This window comes from Vanellus vanellus (assembly GCF_965231255.1).
Source record: "Vanellus vanellus genome assembly, chromosome: 2".
NCBI classification, from domain to species: Eukaryota; Metazoa; Chordata; class Aves; order Charadriiformes; family Charadriidae; genus Vanellus; species Vanellus vanellus.
The window spans coordinates 98,009,039-98,029,418 of NC_138906.1; the positions used below are offsets into that span (position 1 = coordinate 98,009,039).

Sequence of the window (20,380 nt, forward strand, 5' to 3'; positions counted from 1 at the left end):
GTTTTACAGATGAGCTCATGTAATAGCTCAGCTCTGTTGAAAGCAGCAGTTCATTCTCTCCCACTGCTAGTCAGGCAGTCCCACCTCTTCTGCACACCAGCTTCAACGTTCATCCAGACAGCTCAAGCTCCCTTAGCCAATAAAAAACTATCCTGAAGAAAACCCAAGAGTTTATAATCTAATTTAGTTGTAGCTAAACAGGCTCACAGAGATAAGACAAGCACCGACAACAGGGCACCTGAAGCGTATGTCTGAGGTGGAATAAGCAAGAACAGGTCCTCACTGCTTGCAGAACTGTCTGAACGACTCAGCCTTCCTTCGAATGTTGCCCCAACAATTCAACATTCAGAACTGAACACATTGCCTACCTGCTTCATGTAAACCACCCCATGGTAAATGCAACAGTGAAGAGCGAGTAGAATAACTGAATAACCAACAGTTACTCCTTTTGATACATGCCCTGCCAAACTTCCAAGTTTCCAGTTTTTAACAAGACAGGACCTACCAAATGGCGTGTCTCAACTCTTTCATTTTCTAGTTGTAGCTCTGCCCTCTCCCTTTGCCATTTCGAAGTGTTAGGTTTTTCCAGGCTGCTCTTTTCCACTTGGAAATCATATGGCAAAGTTTTTTAGGGTTTGTTTTGGTTTGGGATTTTTTTTTTTTTTTGAGATATTTAGAGCTGTTTGATGAAACTATAGATCCAATTCAAACAGTTTCTCATTTTCCAGTTTGTTTTACAGTTATGACCCCCCCCAAAAAAAAGTCCTAACTATCTCACCACTTCCCTTTAATATTTAAAAATAAATTTTCATTTGGAAATAGAGATTTTCATTAGTTTTTCTTAAAATAGGAAATCCTTAAAAACATTCACATGGCACTTTTGCAAAATTTTAAAACAGCACTGCACTGAGCAAAGCTCATTGAAGAGGTGATCTTTTAACAGCAGTTCATTATTTCTACCTCTTCCTCTTCAGTGGGGCTGCAGACTGGCAAAGGAAAATGAATGTACCACAAAAGCGGAGCAAAATACTGTTGGACTTGAAAAACGAAGCAACACAAGGCATTAAATGCATTGCTAAAATCCAACCTGTTTGACATTATGAACATCACAGTGTTTATCTGTCTGTTCATTTGAAAGTGGTTTTCTAAACAATAAAAAAGATAGTAAGGAGGCAGGTGAGGAATTATGAAAATGCCATTTTGATTCCAGTTTTCAGAATCAAAATTAATTCCATATGGCTTTACTGTATATTCCACAGTACACAGGGGAAAATATCTCACAACGTGCAGCATTTGGCAGAATGAAGAAAGTATAACTGCCCTTCGCTTAGCATGGAGACAGACTTTGTCAAACAGATACAAAACAAAAAAAAAACAGACAAGCCAACTAATCACACATGCAATACTATTGCCCACCTCAAAGCAAACTCAACCACCTCTTCCCTTCACTATGGAAGCCATCATTTACCTAAGCAGGTAAATGACATCCTCATTTTTTTTTCCTAAGTGAACACAAGTAAGCATAAACCTGACATTCAGGGCTATTCCTTGTCCTAAGCCCAAAGGACTAGAACAGCTTATCAGCTCTGTTTCTTCGAGAATCCCCAACTGAGTTATCTACATGGATATATATGTTTGACATTAACACACACAGACTGCTAAACCACATGAAACAGAAGCCTGGTGTTTACCAAGGCTACCCCTTTTTGAAGGGAGAAAAGTTCTAGTATGAACTAGAATCCTGGGGAAGGGAGGAACTGACCATCAAAATCGACACTGCCACACACAGGTTAAAAGTATTTTCAATGTGTCCTGCAATACCTCCTACACTGTGAATTTAAGGAAATCCATTACATCCAAGATATCCAGAAGACTCCAGCTATGGATGCTGAAAATGCTCCTAGTTTAGTTCACTTTCCCTGTCTTCATACAAAAGTTGTTTATCAGAAACTCCATTAATAAAAATGCTGTTCAAAAGTCAAACTTTTCAAGATTCACTTGTGAAAAGAGGTTTTTCGGAGCACATCAAATTCTCTCCCTGCAGACAGAGCACCATTCCTCTGGCATGCTTCATGGTGACACTTTCACCAGTAACAGCTCCTCAACATACGCAACTTCTTCACTTTCTTGCTTTATTATGAGAACACAGCTAAAATATTGCTGGACAGTTCCGTAACAAGCATTCCTTTCAGTGGTGGTAGAAAAAGAAATATCATTGTGTTCAAATAATACATATGAATATCAAATATAACTAACTTTATATAGCATATATCATTAGGCTCAAGGGAAGTGTCAGCTTAGTGCCTGGTGCTGCAGTTCAGGCATATAAATCTAAAAAAGCTCACAAGCCTTTTCCAGAAAAGTATCTCACAGCAGGTTCTCCCAAAACTGAGGCTGGCTGTGGAGGAAAAAAACAAAGGTGGAAAAGAAAACACTACCAACACCTCAGTCTTTCACTGCCCCTTCCCATCCTGTTTTTAAATAGGCCACATGTGGTCTCTACACAGTTGATCTCTACCAAAGTTGTAAAAACAAACCAAAACTGTGGTTTTGGTAAGATGCATTTACAGTCAGTACCTGGCTGTATGATTTATAAGTCATGATACCAAATAACAAAAGGATTATTACAAACAGCAGAATGAATACTTAAGGGCTTTTTCAGGTGTGGGGTTTTTTATGCCGGGCAAGTTTTACAAACCTGCAAGCCTGCTCTAAGAAGAAAGGGAAGGAGAAAAAAGACCCAGTCCCCAAAAACCCAAACCCTATCTGAAACACACAAAAAATAGGAACTATACGTAACTCAAAAATCAGAACTGTGTTCTCCTCATTTATAGTTATTCCAACATTATAGTCAAACTTTCCTTTGCTAGAAGAGAAATTGCCCCATCAGGTGAACTTGACAAAATGTAGATGCCTTTTCACCTCCACAGGTGGTATTCAACAACACCATGGAAGCAAAGTACCTTGAAAACTGTGACCCAAAACGCTTGCCAAGAAGCATGTTTGAGACTTCCAGCCTGCAAGGGTTGCTTTAGGGACTGCTGAGTTCTAGTGCCAACACAAATGGAGGTTTCCCTGGTGGATGGATGCCTTTGATAGCTTCCCTGACAGGGAACAGCAGTCAACCGGCCAAAACAGACACCACCTACTTTGACAATATTCCAGTGCAGTGGCCATGGCAAATGGTGTTTCCAGATTTGCCGAGCACTTTAGTGAGGAAAGGGCTGATTAGGTCCTCTAACTGCATGCTAACCACTAGAACCTAATGAGTTGTAGCTAGTACAGTCAGCGATATAAAAATACACTGACACACACGAGTACACAGTTCTGACCCTGACCAATAACTTGTGACAAAGCAAGGAAGAAAGATTGGCTATCGGAGAAAGATTTTGACAGCTCTGTAACCAAGTTCACTTCAGAGAATTCTGCCAATTATGGTTATATCAGATTTAATTTACTAAGATGAATTTCAGTGTCAGTGTAGAGCAGCAGTAAAATTTATTTCATCTGCCAGACTCTACAAACTAACTGTTTTCTAAACAAGTATTAGCATGTGAACCCTGCTGGGAAAAAAAAAAAAAAAAGAATACACAACCAATACCTGGCATTCCCTGCACATTACTCTAAGTGCAAAATGTCCTGGTTTGAGGTGAAACAGAACCAGTTTTCAGTAATTTTACTTTTCAGTTAAGCCTCTTCTACCTCTGACATTAATGGCATATTCTTCAGACAGCGTCAGCTTCTAGCATATAAGGTCTGATGTTTATGGTTAATACCAAGGAATAACACGCAGAGAGGCTCTTGCTTATATTCATTGCTATAACAAGCAAGGCCAGCTAACGTTGTTATTTGTCCCGCTGGAGGGTCAGAAGCGGAAAAGCATAGAGGGGTCCCACCTGTGGGGAGGAGCAGACAGGACAGGTGACCCAAAACTGACCAACAGGGTATTCCATCCCATCCGCCTCATGCTCAGTATAAAAGCTGAGGGATCAAAGCGTCAGCCTCTTTCTTCAATGGCCAACATCCAAAGAGGACTCTGTCTGTTCATCTGCCTTTGATCCCGATCCGTGTATTCCTGAAGCCAGTTCTTGAGTTCAGCTCCCGTCCACTGCTGAGTCCAGTCTGGGACTTTCCCAGTGCCTGACAGTGATGTGAACATCATCCTGGGAGCTCGATACTGGTTTTGAACATATTGTATGTATTTCATTATTTTCTTATTGATATTATTATCTTTTCTTTTTGTTGTTAATGTTTCATTTAAGTAGTTTAGTTTCTTTTCAGTCTTTCTCATTCTTCTCTCACTTGGGAGAGAAGTTAGAGAGTATGTCATTCATTTTAGTAGCCAGTCCAGCCCAAACCATGACATAGGCTAAAGTAGTTTGAACTCTTGCCACAAAGCAAAAGACTTTCCCATACTTTAGACATAGTGTTGGATACAAGCATCCTTCCTACAAAACTAGGAAAACAAAGTAGTCCAAGATTTGTCTTCAGAAAGTATGCCAACGGCAAGGGTAACCATGCTGAAATTGCCATAGCATACAAATGTGTAAGGGTATATTCAGTCCACTATGGGACAGACTCTCCTCCTTTTTATGAGAAAAAGATAAAGAAAAATATTCCCTTTTCCTACTGTAGAGAACCAATACCAGATGCGATTTTGTCTCAACATTGCTGCAATGCCGCCATCTTCCAGGAGGACCATCTTCACAGTTTTGGAAATGGACGACCTCATGTGCCTGTGCAGGGACCAAAGGTGTGAAAAGAGCAGCAAGAGGCTTGTAGGGGACCAGCAAGACATTAGCAAGATCCTTACATAAGGCTTTTGGCGGGCTTCTTCGCCCTCTTTGTTCTCCTTGCCTCCCCCGACCCCAGACTCGGCAGAAAATCGTTGGACTCAGGGTGGCAGTAGCAAACTTTCTCCCTCTTTCTTTGTTTTCTTCCTTACCCCCTTTCTTTTCCCCTTTGCCTTCCCTTCCCCTCCCTTTTTACCATTCTTTCTCGGCTTTGTTAAGAGAATTAAGTAAAAGGTTGTACGACATTTGACCAACTTCAGCGTCTTAATCTCGTCCTTGGGATTATAACAAAACCTTTCCGACACTGGATCGTGACACCTACGTAACTGAAGTTCATGCAGAATGCAAGTGTTCTACGCGAGACTTCAGCAAACAACCCATACAGAAGGCTGGAGTCAAAGCAAGCAACTCATCTGGAATTCATAACCAGCTCCTAGCTTTAAGGCCTAGCAGCCTACTATATTTCTTCAGCAAGCTGCTTTGAAGATGATGCAGGAACTGTAAAGCACAAAGGGAAAGAAAAGGAGACAGTGAGAACAAGATCTTGGACTTGTTCTTCAAACGCAGTGTTTTGCAATTGCCTATCAAACACGCCTACCATGGAGGTATCCAGGATTCCTAATTCTTAAATTGCAGGTGTGACTTAAGAACAGCAGACAGGAATACAGCCATTTGCAAACATTCACTCATCAACACCACAAACGGCTTTTGCAAATTTGAGGACAACAGTGACAACAGTGCAAGAAAGCTCCATAACATACCGGTGCCAAGATACAGTTTACTATGTCATTACCACATGCAATTGTTGCATTTGGAGAACATTTTTTTCTGAAACTGAAGAGAATTTCTGTCTCTGTACCATGGCTTAGTAGATACCATAAAAATACCTGTAGTTAGAGAATATCAAATTGGTATCCCCAAAACCCATCACTGTTCTCAATCAAATCCTAACGATAGGCATCCTCTCACTTCTCTAGCATAACAGAGGGAATCAGAAAGGGAGAAGACAACTGTGCATGTTCTTCTCTGTAAGCAGCAGGGCCATCCAGGTGGGGCAAAGCTCCAAATGAGAACAAATACACTGTACACCTTTGCAGCCCAATGCAGACGGGTTGGTGGCTGAAGCACAGACATTCAAAGTTCACAAGATGAAAATTACCATAAACAAATGTACCATGCTAATCAGATACTGGTCTCACACTTAAAACAAGCCAGGCTTGCTCATTTCTTTTATGCTTTTAATAAATTGTTTATATACCATATTCTTGGCAAGAAAGTATTCCTTGCTATCCAAAGGGAAAATGTACTTCTTTTAATTACATTATTCTCTATCAAAATATTTCAAAACACAAATCTAGATTGGCTTAGTGGGTTGCTAAAATAAACAGTGCAAGAAATGAAGTTACTGTTACTTTTGCTTATCACAGAGTATCTACAAACAAAAATAGTTGTAATCTTCATGCCAGATAAGATACAGAAGGAACCATAGAGGACTCAGATCCCAGAGAAGAACAGTACAATGGAGCAAACTGACTTGTAATACCCAAAATTCCTGTGCAGCTAAGAAGCAGGCTGTACGCATGCAAACAGAGTGCCACAACATAAGGTGGCAATTAAACAGCTTTAAAATGCTTAACTGAAGTTACAGCAGATACTATTAACTGATCCAACTCAAGGGTCCTCAGCTGCCTAGATAAAATTAAGTTATCCTGCTACAGCTCTGAGATAATACCAGTCAGGTTAACAGCAAAATTCAAAAAACTGCACTAGGAAAACACTGTAAGTGTATAGATGATGCCAGGCTGAGTTGAGGTTGTTTATGAAGGGATGCCCACAGTTTCTTTCTCGTATAGGGCCCCAGAAAAAGACACAGGCAGCTTGCTCAGAAAGCTACTGCAACTGGTTTGCTTAAGCAAGTCCACAGTCAAGTTATTTTGACATGAACCCAAAAACTTTCAAAGGAACTCAAGTCAGAAGAGTTCTGGGAGTTTCCTATCTTTTGCCCAGATAAATACTTACAGCACTTCAATGCACCCAAGCGTCACGTCAGAAACACCAGTGCAAAACAAAAGTATCAGACACTGCTAAACAAATTCGCACTAAGCATGCACAGACATCCAGCAGTGCATTACAACCATGGTTACGAGGTTAAATCAGTGCAACTTCCTTTAGTACCTTATACTCACCGAGTGTAAGTACAGCTTAATTAACCATGTTTGAATAAAGGACTGGACTTGGCCAAGTCAGTTAGTATAGCAATATCGTTGATTTGTTAAAAATAAAACAGCAGATGAACACAAAGGAAAGTCTTAGGCTTATCAAGTAAATTGTGTGGCAACTAATCAAAACTTCCCATCAGTACCAAGCCACGCTTACATTCTTCTACCACTCAACTGAAGGTAAAGATGGTTGTATCTTGCCTCTTTACAACAACAAAAAAAAAAAAAAAAAAAAAAAAAGAGAGAGTGTCTCTGTCCTTCTACTCAGTCTTAATTATATTTGTGAGGACAAAACAGACCAGAAATGCATCTCCCCTGACATTCTGACATTTTCCAGCACAGGAACACTTCAGAATGGAAAGCCAAGTCTCTTCTTCCAATGCTTACCTTCAAGGCACAAAACACATTCTCCAGTCCATCCTATTCACACTAGAAATAGCTCAAAATATCCTTTGTCAGTACATTCAGGAGAACTATTACTTTTTCATTTCTGGTATACACCTCTGAAGTTGTGTTTGAGAAATCAGTATGCACTGGCTCCACCAAAGGAATAAAACTAGTATTCAGAGAACATGTGGACTTCAAAACGAGAAGCCTGGACAAGCTTGTTTGAGTATTTCTTTTTTCCTTGATAGTTTCTCTCTCTGCCCACGTAAGAAGATCTGGTTTAGACAGTTCTTCAGTTTTATCTTCGCATATATCCCCATCAAACCAACTGTGTATGTCATTTTCCACCTGAGGGGGGTGTGGGGTGGGGTGTTGCTTTGTTTGTTTAAAAAACTAGAGCAGCTTTAAAAAAATCTTTTACACTAAGCAATCTGAGCATGCCAATCACACATCAGCATTTGATAAAAGTACAACTTACTGATCTTCTGTGCTTTCACATATCCATTTACTTCATATATGGAGTATTTTTTGCATTTTCAACTGTAATTAACAAAGTGAAAATGCCAAGGGTTTTAACTAGTCTACCTACCAAACACAACACAGGGAAGTCTCCCAGAATCTTTATTACCATAACTAACATTCGTCAGTTCAACAAACGCCTTTACTTTTTAAAGTTCAAACTGAGCCTGCACCGTTTGATACTTTAAGAAGAAAAAAAAATATATATATCAGTATATAAATACACTGAGAAACAAGCCTGAACGGCGCCTCCCCCTCCCACCCCAGTCACTTGCGGAGCTGAGCTGCTATTTCACAAGGCTTAATAGACATCTTACAGCCCAACAGAGCCCGCGTTCGCCCAAGACCTCTCCTAAATTACCTCTGACTTCGCAGCACCTCGGACCTGGTGCGTGACTGAACCGCGGACACGAAATACCCGCAGAGAAAACGCGTTTGCTCCTGTTGCACCCTCCTCATCACACAGAGCACCCCTCCGCGCTGTGGGCTCTAACTCGGGGAGCTTTTTTACAGCTATTTTACACACTTTTTTTTTTTACAGCGAAGGCAAGGTTTGCCCTACAGCGCCGCGATGCCCTGTCAGCGGCGGGGAGGGGGGGCGGTGGTTGCCCGGGCACCCCCTGCCGCTGCTGCGGATCCCCAGCCCCGCCGCGGCCCAAATCTCCTCACAACCCGCCGGCTGCGAGGAGAGTTTCTGCGTCCTTTAGCGTTTAACACCACATACAAAAACAAAAAGCTACGGCGACTCCAAAACAGGCGCCTCACGATTTTAAGGGCCTGCCGCCGCAAACCGCCTCCCGCCGCCGCCGCGCAACAAGTGAGATGGCGGCCGCCGCCGCCGCGCCCCGCAACCGCCCCCCTGCACCCGGGGCGGCCCGGCGGCCGCCTCCAGCCAGCCGGAGAGGGGCGAGGGCCACAGGGGCTACAACCCACTCACCCCCGTCCCCTCCTGAGGCGCGGAGGGGGGGACAACCGGCCCCCGCCGCCCCTGAAGCCCCTCTCCGCTCCCCCCTCCCCCGCCCCGGAGCCCCTTCCCGGCCGAGGCAGGCACTCACCCACTGGCTGCTGAAGTAGTCCAGCCCCTGGCAGATGAGGTGGGCGGCCTGGGCCAGCAGCACCTGCACGCCCAGGGAGCTGCCCAGGCAGTAGAGCCCGTAGAGCAGCGGCCCCCCGGCGCCCAGCAGCAGCAGCAGCCGCCGCCGCCGCAGCACCTGCTCGCCCAGCGCCTCCACCCCGTAGTTGGCGAAGCAGATGGGGAGGAGGAGGGCGGCCAGCAGGACGGGCGTGCGGGAGCGGTGCAGGCGGCCGAGCCAGCGGCGGCCCAGCGCCGTTAGGGAGCTCTTGAAGGGGTGCAGGAAGGTGCCGCAGAGCACAGCCCAGAGCAGCGGCCGCAGAAAGGCCTCCAGGATGAAATAGACCAGGACGGCGGCGCCGCAGCACAGCCCCGCGAACAGCAGCGCCCCGGTGTTGTAAAAGGCCTGCTTGATCGGCTTCTCCAGCCGCGGCAGCGACATCCCCGCCGCCCCGCCCGGGCCGCCCAGAGGCAGCCGCGGCATGGCCGCCGCCGCCTCCGCGCCCTCCGCCCCGCCGGCAGCCGCGCTAGGGGAGCCGCCCGGCCGCCGCCTCGGCGTCGGCGAAGCCGGAGGGACCGCGGCCGCCAGGGTCTCTCCGCTATCACCCATGGCGCCCGCCCCCCTTCCCGCGCAGCGCCGGGCACGGCCGCGGTTCCGGCTCCTGCTGCTGCCGCCGCCGCCAGAGGCGAGGGCGCGGAGAGGCGGCCGGGGCTGCCGGGGGCTGTAGTGCCGCCGCGCGGCTTCGGGCAGGGGCCTGCGCCCAACTCGACGGGGAAAGGGGAGTTGCCGGCGGGGGAAGGGTGCTGGGAAATGTAGTTCTGCTGAGGGAGCGCCGGCGCCCGCTCTTCCCCCCGCCGGCGGGGCAGGGGCAGGGCCTAAGCGGGGTGTCCCGGCCCTCCGCCCGCCCGCTCGTCCCGCCCCGCTTCCCGCCGACTGCGAGCCGCGAGTCCCCGGCGCCGCTGTGGAAACACTGGGGGATTTGCGGTGCCGTGGGGAGGGAGCCGGGCTGGCTAGGCCAGCTGGAGAGTTCTGCCTTGTCCCAACACGTCCTGGGCATCGTGTTAGTTAACAAGGGAGCAGCTGCGCTTTTACCGGGAATTAGGCCCGCTGAAAGAGCGGTTGCTCTGGGTTTTTTTTTTTTTTTTAGGCCTGACATTACGTTTCACCAAATGTTTGTGGGTTTGTTTTTTTTTTTTTGTCTTCACAAAAAAAATCTAGGGAGTAGCTAATTCGCTGCATCCCTCATACACCAGCCCTCTGTCCGTGCATGAGGGCGACAGCTAACGTTCTACAGGTGCTCTAGATGCCTCTGTAATAAATATGCGTGGTCCGAGCGAGTTTCGTGAGGGCAGGAATCTGTGATGTTTGCACTAGCTCGGTGCTGGCACTGTGCCGCTCCAAAGTTTTCCCTTCGCAGCCCTTCAGCAGGTGCTACTGCTGTTGGTAACACTGCCAGAAGAAACCCAGAGGCATCTTCTTCTTTCTTCTGAATGAGAAATGCAGCATATCCTCTATAATGTATTACAGTTTGTACACCTCTGAACATGTAAAAATCTGATTTTTTGTTGGTTTTTTTTTTTTTTTTTTACTTTTTAGGGTTTACATGCAAGTTTAATATTATGTAACTTCATGGTACATTTGTGTCCACCAGGGCTTTGGTGGAGTGTTTTTTGCATGATGCAGCTGTCCAAAAACTGAAATTAATCTAAGCACAATTGCTTTTAACTTGTAAAACAGGACTACAAGTGTTCATAGTCCAGCTTTAAAAGGCAGAGAAGTATAAAGACAACAGGCTATACCTGAGATTTATCCCTGTCATCATCCCAAGGAGGAAAAGGTAGAGGTTTTTCCATACATTTCCTGCAACAGCGTTGCATCCTACAGTTGCAGGTGGGGCTGAGCCCAGCCAGTTTCTGCAAGTGTTTGCACTGCAGTCCTTACAGAATCATAGAATCGTCTAGGTTGGAAGGGACCTTTAAGATCATTGAGTCCAACCATCAACCCAACACTGCCAAAACCACTACTAAACCATGTCCCTCAGCACCACGTGTACTCATCTTTTAAATACCTCCAGGGATGGCGACTCCCCCACTTCCCTGGGCAGACTGTTCCAATGCTTGACAACCCTTTCAGTGAAGAAATTTTTTTCTAATATCCAGACTAAACCTCCCCTGGTGCAGCCTGAGGCCACTTCCTCTTGTCCTATTGCTTGTTACTTGGGAGAAGACACCAACCCCCATCTCTCTACAACCTTCTTTCAGATAGCTGTAGAGAGCAAGAAGGTCTTCCCTCAGCCTCCTCTTCCCCAGGAGAAACACCACCAGTTCCCTCAGCCGCTCCCCATAACACATGTGCTCCAGACCCCTCACCAACTTTGTTGCCCTTCTCTGGACACGCTCCAGCACCTCAATGTCCTTCTTGTAGTGAGAGGCCCAAAGCTGAACTCAATACTCGAGGTAGGACCTCACCAGTGCTGAGTACAGGAGGACAATCGCTTCCTTAGTTCTGCTCAACACAGTATTCCTGATACAGGCCAGGATGCTGTTGGGACTTCTCCATGCTGCAAAGCCTTTCCTGCTGGTTACACACACATTCATGCTTATGAAGGTCCCTCTTGGCTCCTGTAGCTCCTTGGTTTCCATTGCTGAACAGATCACATGTGGGTTTGACAAAGTGCTTTAATTTCAAGCAGTGGAGGCATTTATAGACCTACAGGTACCTCATTTGATCCTGATGGTGATGAAGCGTTACAAGCAGTTGTCCATATGAGAAGCTTTTATTGCACCTTAAAACGATACTGCCACTCACTGCTCTTTGATCAGATAGATCTGCCTCCTGGCAGGGTGTTGAAATAGGTAACGAGCGTGTATCCCTAACTGAACTTTTTCTTTTCATTTCCTCCAGAGTGGAGGAAGCATGCCAAAAAGAGACTCTAATGGGTCATTATAATGCATTTATTGCATTAAATTTCAATTAGCAAGTGTCATTTAAGATTTACACGGGGAGGAGTTGAGAGTACAAATCCTTCTGTCAGATAAACAGAGATGCCAGCAAATCAAATCTTCATAGGCGCATCCTTATTCCTTTGCTTTTTCTTAACAGACTCAGGCAGTCATGTTCTTCAGGAATAGAAATTAATGTCACCTCTTTGACTTGAGTGAAGCTATAAATATTGATTTACATAAGCTGAGGATTCGATCCCTACTGTAGAAAACGTTTCCTTTCCAATTCTGTGTTACACTATTCAGTATAAACAACTAAACATATCAGAAAAAAAATAAAAAAAAAAAGAAAAAAAACCAGCAAACCCCACAATGCGATAAAATAAAGATTTATAACTCATGTATTAGCACAACATGAACACTTAAGAACACAGACGTGACTATAAATGTCAGAAAACAATCTCTGAGGTGACAGCTGAGGGAGGATGCATGATCTTCACAAGACACGCCTCAAGCTCTGAACGCTTAATTCCACAACAGATTTCAAACAACGACTGCAGCCTTAGCAGCTGGTTTTGTTTAGGATTTGAAGCATTATGTAATTTTATATTAGATGCCAATTTAGGTACAAATTGCACTGATACATTGTGGTTTAGTTATTTCTATGGCCATAGATAAGTAATGCACCTCAGGATCCTATACTACCAGAAATTCCCCAACTGTTCCTTTGGATGTATTTTTACTATTAGTAATTCTTCAAGGGTGAAGGAGGGCAGCAGAGGAATGCTTTTGCGTCAATGTAGAAAACAGGTATGTGCCTAAAAGTACACGTGTGGTAAGTATTGATAGTCCTCGGTGCTCTCTTACAGAGAGGGAAACATAAAATGAGGTATTTACTAGTAAGAGAGAAGTTTGTAACTTCTGGCTGCCGTTGCACTTGCAGCCATGATTTTGTGCACTGAACTGAAGCTTTTTGAGTCCCCTTCAAGAGATGCCAGTCACCCGTAGTTCTTATTCAGTCAGTGTGCAGTCAGCACAGCCCAAAGTCACAAACTGTCTTACACATGATACCAAAATACTGGGTACTGAGGTGGCCATGAAGCGGAGGAGACAGGCAACGCTGGCAACAGCAAGTTAATCATGATTTATACCTGAAATAACCACATGAAACGATGAAATAACTCAGTAACGAAGCCACAAGGTGTCAGCACTGGCCTGCGTATTTAGAAAATAAGCCTACACCTGCTTGAGACACTTCTTGTTTGTTGGTTTTAACCTGTGGTACTGAACATTTGTGAACATTCAGTTGAGGTTAACCTCACTTCATTAGTTCATCTCAGTTTAATCACAAAGTAATACCCTCTGCAGAAAAACCAAAAATACTCAACGTATACTACTATAGTTTCAACAGTAGCAGGACCAAAGAAAAAAATACATACTCTTTAAAGGTCATCGTTAAGATATAAACTTTGTATCTTTAGGTCATTGGCACATGCTGTTGTATTTTGGGCTAAAGAAAAAAAATCTTTTCTGCAAAAGGCTGTTCGGACTGCTTCGGGACCTGCTCTGTCTGGCCAAGCAATGGGCATTGATGACAGTAGATAAAAACACCCAAATTTGTAATATTGCCAACTCGATTATCGTTGCATCAAATAGGTTCCAAAAAACAGAGCACAGAAGTCACCGCAGGAACCTCTACGTCCTACTTACTTACAGTAAGTAACAACTGGGTTATTACTTTGCTAAAATACAGATTGTTACATTTATTTACAGCTTCATTCTGATGGTGAAAAAGAAAAAATAAATGTAGCCCCCCACATCTGTTAATTTGCTACTGTGACCAGCCTCACTGACTTAAATGGAATTACTCAGGGTAATAAATTCAAGCCCATGGCACAGGAAGGAATTGTTAACACAGGGCAGCAGCAGAGACTTCTTTACCCTCACAGAGACCTTTTTTCCCCCTTTATAAATGCCATATCACACATTTTCTTAGACTAAAAAGGCATTTATTATAACAGGTTTATAAATATTGTTGTCTGTCACTGTCGAATAACTAACAAGGCTCACTTGAACACCAACGTTTAGTAGAAAACAGATGTTACAAAGCAATATTTTAGGGCATGCACTGATTGTAAAGTAGTCCTGTAGGTCACCGTAGTTCCATTATGTATTCATTCAGTGTTATTCTTCTGAAAAGACTAGTGCATAAATACAAAAGAAGTTTGATGATTTCTTCTGGACTACAAAATCCCAGTTCTGCACTCCTACCCAGCCAAATGTTCATTGACTCCACATGGATGCTGGGTTTTGGCATACAGAACAGAGCCTAGCATAAAGAATGCATAACACCGCTCAGCACTATAGTTAAAAGTCGCTTATTCATATGTTTTATCTATGTATTGGTCTTGAGAAAGCTGAACAAAGTAAAAAAGTAGAGATGACATTTCAGGTTCAACCATTACGCTTCACACAATGCAAACCAAAGTGGCAGGAGTTAACATAGTTATGACAGCCTGCTTACTTGCAAAGAGGTTAAAGCAATCCAGACCTCGGGATACATTAATCAGAAATACCAAGGCATACCAGGCATCTGTTTTAACCTAAACAGAACTCACGATGCTTCAAATAATGCTAACAAACTAGATCTGCCTAAATAAAGGCTGGAGGACATCACACACAAATATCAGAGTCCCACCATTTCATTTTTCTAATTAGTTAATAGGTTTGGAAGTTCATCTTTGACTACCTGTGTCAAGACTTGAATGATACTTCCAGCTTTAGAGAAGATCTGTTGTGGTAATTTTTTCTATTTCAATTTTTTATTACTGGTTTCATATCACCAACTGTAAAATACCTGAAAAATAAGTCATTGCTTTATATGTGAGCAGCCCAATATTGCAGAAGCAGATCTCACATTTTGTACTTAAATAATAAGATTTTTTTTCCTCCTAGATTTAAATATGGCACCTGTGGTTTCTTTCCTATTATCCTAATACTCTATATGACAATATTTTCTTGGCTTATTGAACTTATCCTCTGTTCATCTTGTTTGGAAAAATGTAAATAATACTGTAAAAACACTACTGTGAGGCTAATTTTTAAACCGAAGAAGGTGATAAAAGGTTAATATATAAACACTGCAAACATAATACACTAGCAGGTAACATCTCAGGTTTCTATATATTCTTCTGGATCACTCTGCCCCCAAAAAAAATCAGCTAGGAGTGAGTGAACATATAGGATTCTGTGTTTTGTCTTCTTTTATCTCCAAAGCAGAGTCTAAGTAATGTCTTTTCAGTCTGCCTTTTCACACCTATCAGCTCCACAAGCTGCACACATCCTCCTTGACATTTCAAAATTACACTGGTTTTGCCTCAGTATCTAAGCCCAAATTAGATAAGTTAAATAACCATGTTCAAGCATACATAATTTTACCAAACTCACTGTAAAAATAAAAATTTAAAAAAATGGAAATTACCCAAGTGATCATTTCATACTAATAAAGCAGGTTTAGAAAAGATTTACCTAGATTTTAGTCTGTATCTGAAAAAATCAGACACCTTGACATATAAATGGCACAGAAATTACTATAAATAACAACAACAAAAAAAAAGATGTGGTGAAAAGTTAACATATGGTCAATAAATATAAATTATTTTATTTTGATTAATTTTTGAACTCGGGAAATTGAGATTTTCTTTAAAACCTTCCAGACAGATCCATATCTGTGCTGGGCAGGCTGTGGGGGAGCTGCATTAGGCTCTAACACAGCATTACAGAAATACTGATAATGAAATTTTAATTAGGGAAATAGACAATGTACAATGAAAGCTGTAAAGATCTAGAGCCTCCATCTTTCAGCACTTGAACAGCTGCAGCAGCAGTTTGTAAAATGGCCAGGTCCATATGCAGCAGCCGACGGTCACTGCGGTCTACAGGGTCTTGACAGGTTTCCATACCTCTGAAGGCAAGATCAAGCCTCTAGCCCTTACCTGGGAGTTTCATGGGGCTGCACATCTGGGGGCGCAGCCTGGCCGTGTGCCCACATCCACCCTTACACAGCTAGGACCTGCAGAAAAGCTAAATTCTCATTAAAGCCAGACGCCGTTCCTTCTATTCACATCACGTAACGTTTGCTTGTGATTAGAAGTGCCAGACGTGCTCTGCCACATGTAAACTCACACAAAAATAGGAAGTTATGCCAGAACCATTAGCCCTTACGTGTCATTCAGCCTTACTACCAGTCTCTCTGCTCTTCTATCCCAAACTGTTTGAGATCTCAGTGTACGGCATTCAGGCAGACTGCTTTGCCCATTCATGACATGCTGCGGAGTCAGGGTTGAAACAGAGGATGCCAACTCATGCAGGTTATGCACATACACAGCTCCACAAAGCGCCAAAACAATGGTAATATTTAAATGTGTTTACACTTCTATCATGAATCTAAGGCTCTATACAAAGTTATACTTCGCCTAAAATACTAGCACTCTTACAATAGATATCTCTAAAAATACGGGATATTAAACCTTTTGTAATCCTGCGAATTACATGTTACCTTCTCGTAAAGCTATTATAAAATACTTTTCCTTGGGGAAACTATTTGGAGATATTAAAAAAAAGGGGGGGGGGGAGTATACCTGATACACTCAGTGTTTCAAAACAATGAGTCACAAATGCAATTTAAATGCAACTTACAAAATTTGTATATAAGCTTTAATTCTGCCTCTAGAGTACAGCATGGTGCAAACTTCCAGTGGACCCAGAAGAGATCAGAAAGACCAGACACAGGGTCTGTTCTCTAAAAGGAGAATAATTTGCTTCTTTATGAACGTGTGATGCACTGGCTAGATGGGAAAGTAAGGAGAAGACAGACAAAAAGTAGGGACACTTGCACCTTCCCCTAAACTTACAGCAGTCATGTACTTACAGATAACTGGAGTATAATCAACGATACAGATTTCTAATTGTGACCCGGATAATCATGAAGACAACTGTGTGTCAGTCCTCCTTGCCCGCTAACTCCTCTTCACATCTGGGCTAAGACTTCTCAGGATCATCTCACTGAATAACGTAAGGCATCTGTGGAAGCGGGGACAGGACACAGGCTAGTGACAAGGAGCATGAACTTTTTGGAGGAAGATTAGACATTAACACTCACAGTGAGAACACCATCCACAGTCTGGCAAAAGAAGATATGCATATTTAAGGGATTTGGTGTAGGGTGGGTAGCTCCGTTCGTTATTTCCATGTGGCAGTAGTCATTGAGTACACGGAGGCAGTTGCGGGGCTTTTCTTCTCGGTTCAGAACCAGGATATGGCGCCCCAAAGCGAACTTCAAAACCGCTGCCTGGGTTTGCTGATGTACACCACGCTCTGGTCGTTCTCTAGTCCCTGTGCTGAAGACTGGAAAAGTCAGCGCCAAACACAGGTTTGATAACTTTTAACCTAATCTGGGTGTTTCCTCAGAATAGGGAGACCACAAATGTTTATTTTCTTGCTATCAGAGTATTGCGAAACCAATCAAACAGGACAAGAAGGCCACGAGGGATTTCAAACTTTTCTCATCAACATGTTCTCTTTCAAAACCAGAGTAATTCCCTTATAATAATAGAATTTTGGAGAAAGCATCACCCAGTATCCAATAACATTATCAAATCAGCTAGGCTTTTTTGGAGGGGAATCAATTAGCATCTAGGAGTATCTCACCTATACATAAAAATATACATAGCTATTTGATTCCATTGAAATAAAAAATTACTTTCCAAAAGTCTGGTCAGTCTTCTTATGTTTCTCTCTTTCCTATCCTACTTATTATTAATGTAACTCCAGGCCTATCTTATTATTTGCAGTGGGGTACCAGTCAGACACTACAGCCAAAAAAAACAAGGTCCCTTTGCAATAGGCACTGTCACAAATACAAGCAGCTGATTTCTCTTCCAACTAACTTGCAAACTTTAAGTATACAACATTCTAGATAACACGGACAGATTGAGCAAAGGATGATAATAAGGTTAACATAACCAGCAATAGTCAACAACTGAATTTTGTTCTGCATGGAAGGAACATATTCAAAGACATTAAATAATGCCTTATGGTCTTTGCCAGTATTGTCTTTCTAATTAATAATCAAAGTTAAATTTCCAAAGGACACCATACTGTAAACATGCACTTTCTAAACTCTATGCCTCTCTATTGGGTCATCCTGCAGCAAGAAATTCTCAAAATAAAAGCACTTTGGAAATGTGTTCTTTAACAGCTGCTCACTAGTAGTCACCATAAGGAAAATAAAAATTATTTCATTTGGAGAAGGCAATGTCTGCCTCCTTTCCCAAAGAAGACCTATTCCTCTAGTTTGTGTTGGCACCTTTTCCTGGTTTCAGCTGGGATAGAGTTAATTTTCTTCCTGGTGGCTGCTGTGTTTTGCATTTAGTATGAGAATGTTGATAACACATACTGTTTTAATTGTCGTTAAGTAACATTAGCCGAGGCCTTTTTCAGCTCCCCATAGAAGCTGACAGGGACTATAGACAGGACAAGCTGGCCAAAGGAATATTCCATGCCACAGATGTCATGCTCAGTATATAAATGGGAGTTGGCTGGGAGGCAGGGATCCGCAATCACTGCCTGGACGCACTGGGCAATCAGTCATCGAGTAGTGACAGCAATTTGTGTGACATCACTTCATTTTCTATATTCTTTTACCATTATTATTTTTTTTCTTTTTATTACTGTCCTACTAAACTGTCCTTATCTCAACCCACGAGCTTGGTTTTTTCCCTTCCCCCCCCCCTCCCCCCCTTTTTCTCTTTCTTCTGCCTGTCCTACTCAGGGTGGAGGTGAGCAAGCAGCTGTGTTGTCCTAGTACCTGGCTGGGGTTAAACCACAACATACCTGTTAATTAGAGAAATCCGAAAAACTATTTGAAATGCCCTAATCACTTAAAAGTTACTTTGAAGAAAGTTACTTTGTAGTAACTTTGTATAACAGAGATCAATCCTGCTTTTGTATATTAAAAGGAAAAAAAATCATGGAAAACCAAAATATCTTCCATGACAAGTTACTATGCACACTCAAATGTTAAGACTTACCGAGTATCATATGAAGTTAAACCTTTTCATTTCTTTTATGGCCTTTTGGTTCTCGTATTTCTTCCCAACTACTAATTTCTAAGCACTCACACCTGTCTTGTTTCCCAACTGGAATCTCTTATTCCTGCTTTTCCTGCTCTGAAGAGCCACTCTCAGACAAAATGCCACAAGACAGTAAACTCCTTCCACTAAAAGGAATTTACCCCAACTCTTGCTTCTAAGCTGCCACAGTTATTTTCAGCTTTCAGCTCTCCTTAAAGTTTCTTCCATTTTACTTCTGCTACCTGCAAAGTGTTCAGAGCAGGAATTACAGATTTAATACCTGGGAATTAGTCTGCAAAATTTGGGAATAGTTTACTAGCTGCTAGCCAAACTCAACCACCAGCTGAAATGCCAAAGAACAGATTGTTTTGCTGCTTGTTGTGGACTCTTACTCCTCCCATTTGATTAGAAATGCCGAATTAGTGTTAATTAAGTACTTTGAAGTGCACACTTCTGCGAAGACTTCAACAAGAGAAAAATACGACTACAAAACCACCAGGCAGCACACTTAACAAGTAACCTGAAAAAGGCAAGAAACTGTATTTTTACCCTAACTGAGACCAGCTGACGACTGAAGCGGTTTATACGTGGCAGGGGACGTACCCGGTCCACTGCAAAGAGCAGCTGCGCTGTGCCTCTGCTCTGAATTGGCTATTGCTTTACAGCCTGAACTTTAAAGGTGGCTGACTCCACGGCAGTGGAAAGCAGCTCTACAGGTGTTGCACATTTGCCTCATTATTATCATTATCATCTTTAATGTACCTCTGTGCTCGGGTCCAGCCAGGCCATCCTAAATCCAGCACTGTATTAAAGAAGAAAAGAGGAGCCAAAATGGCTTTCTATCCTACTTTAGTATCTTTCAATTATTAGACTAGCCCTTTAATGGGTAATCAGGTAAATACCTGAAACTAAAACAGTACATGCAAGGCCATAAACTAAAGTGGCCCTGGGGCTACTTTAAATAGCTGTGATCTCTGGGAAGTGACTGCAGTAGCTCAGCTCTCTCAGCTGCCTACAAATAAGCGCAAGGGAAGAAGAATTTGCCCTAATGATTTCTTCGTTTCAGCTGGTTGCTGAATATAAAGCTCATTTTCAGCCAGTGTTAAGGCTCAGTTTTATAGCCGTGAGGGACCAAAGCCAACCTCCCTTATTAGATGATCTCCACAATGTATTTCATCAGATGATGAGTAGGTTACCCAACTTGAGAGAAGTAATTTATACTAAATAAAGCTACTATATGCACTTTTAAAGTTTGCTTCATTCCAAATTTCCCTTCCCCCTCCAGAACTCTAGTCCAGCAATTTTAAGTGAACA

General features: G+C 42.9%; 1 protein-coding gene across 1 annotated transcript in view; it reads right to left on the reverse strand.

The window, feature by feature from the left end:
* The window catches only part of TMEM245 (transmembrane protein 245), a gene marked incomplete at its 5' end in the record, with an annotated part of 95,990 nt that extends 86,390 nt beyond the window's left edge, over window positions 1–9,600 (reverse strand). The window contains one exon of the mRNA XM_082480041.1: window positions 8,974–9,600. Within this exon, the coding sequence (XP_082336167.1) occupies window positions 8,974–9,600 (627 nt within the window). The remainder of the gene's footprint in view (window positions 1–8,973) is intronic.
* Between the last annotated feature and the right edge of the window lie 10,780 nt (window positions 9,601–20,380).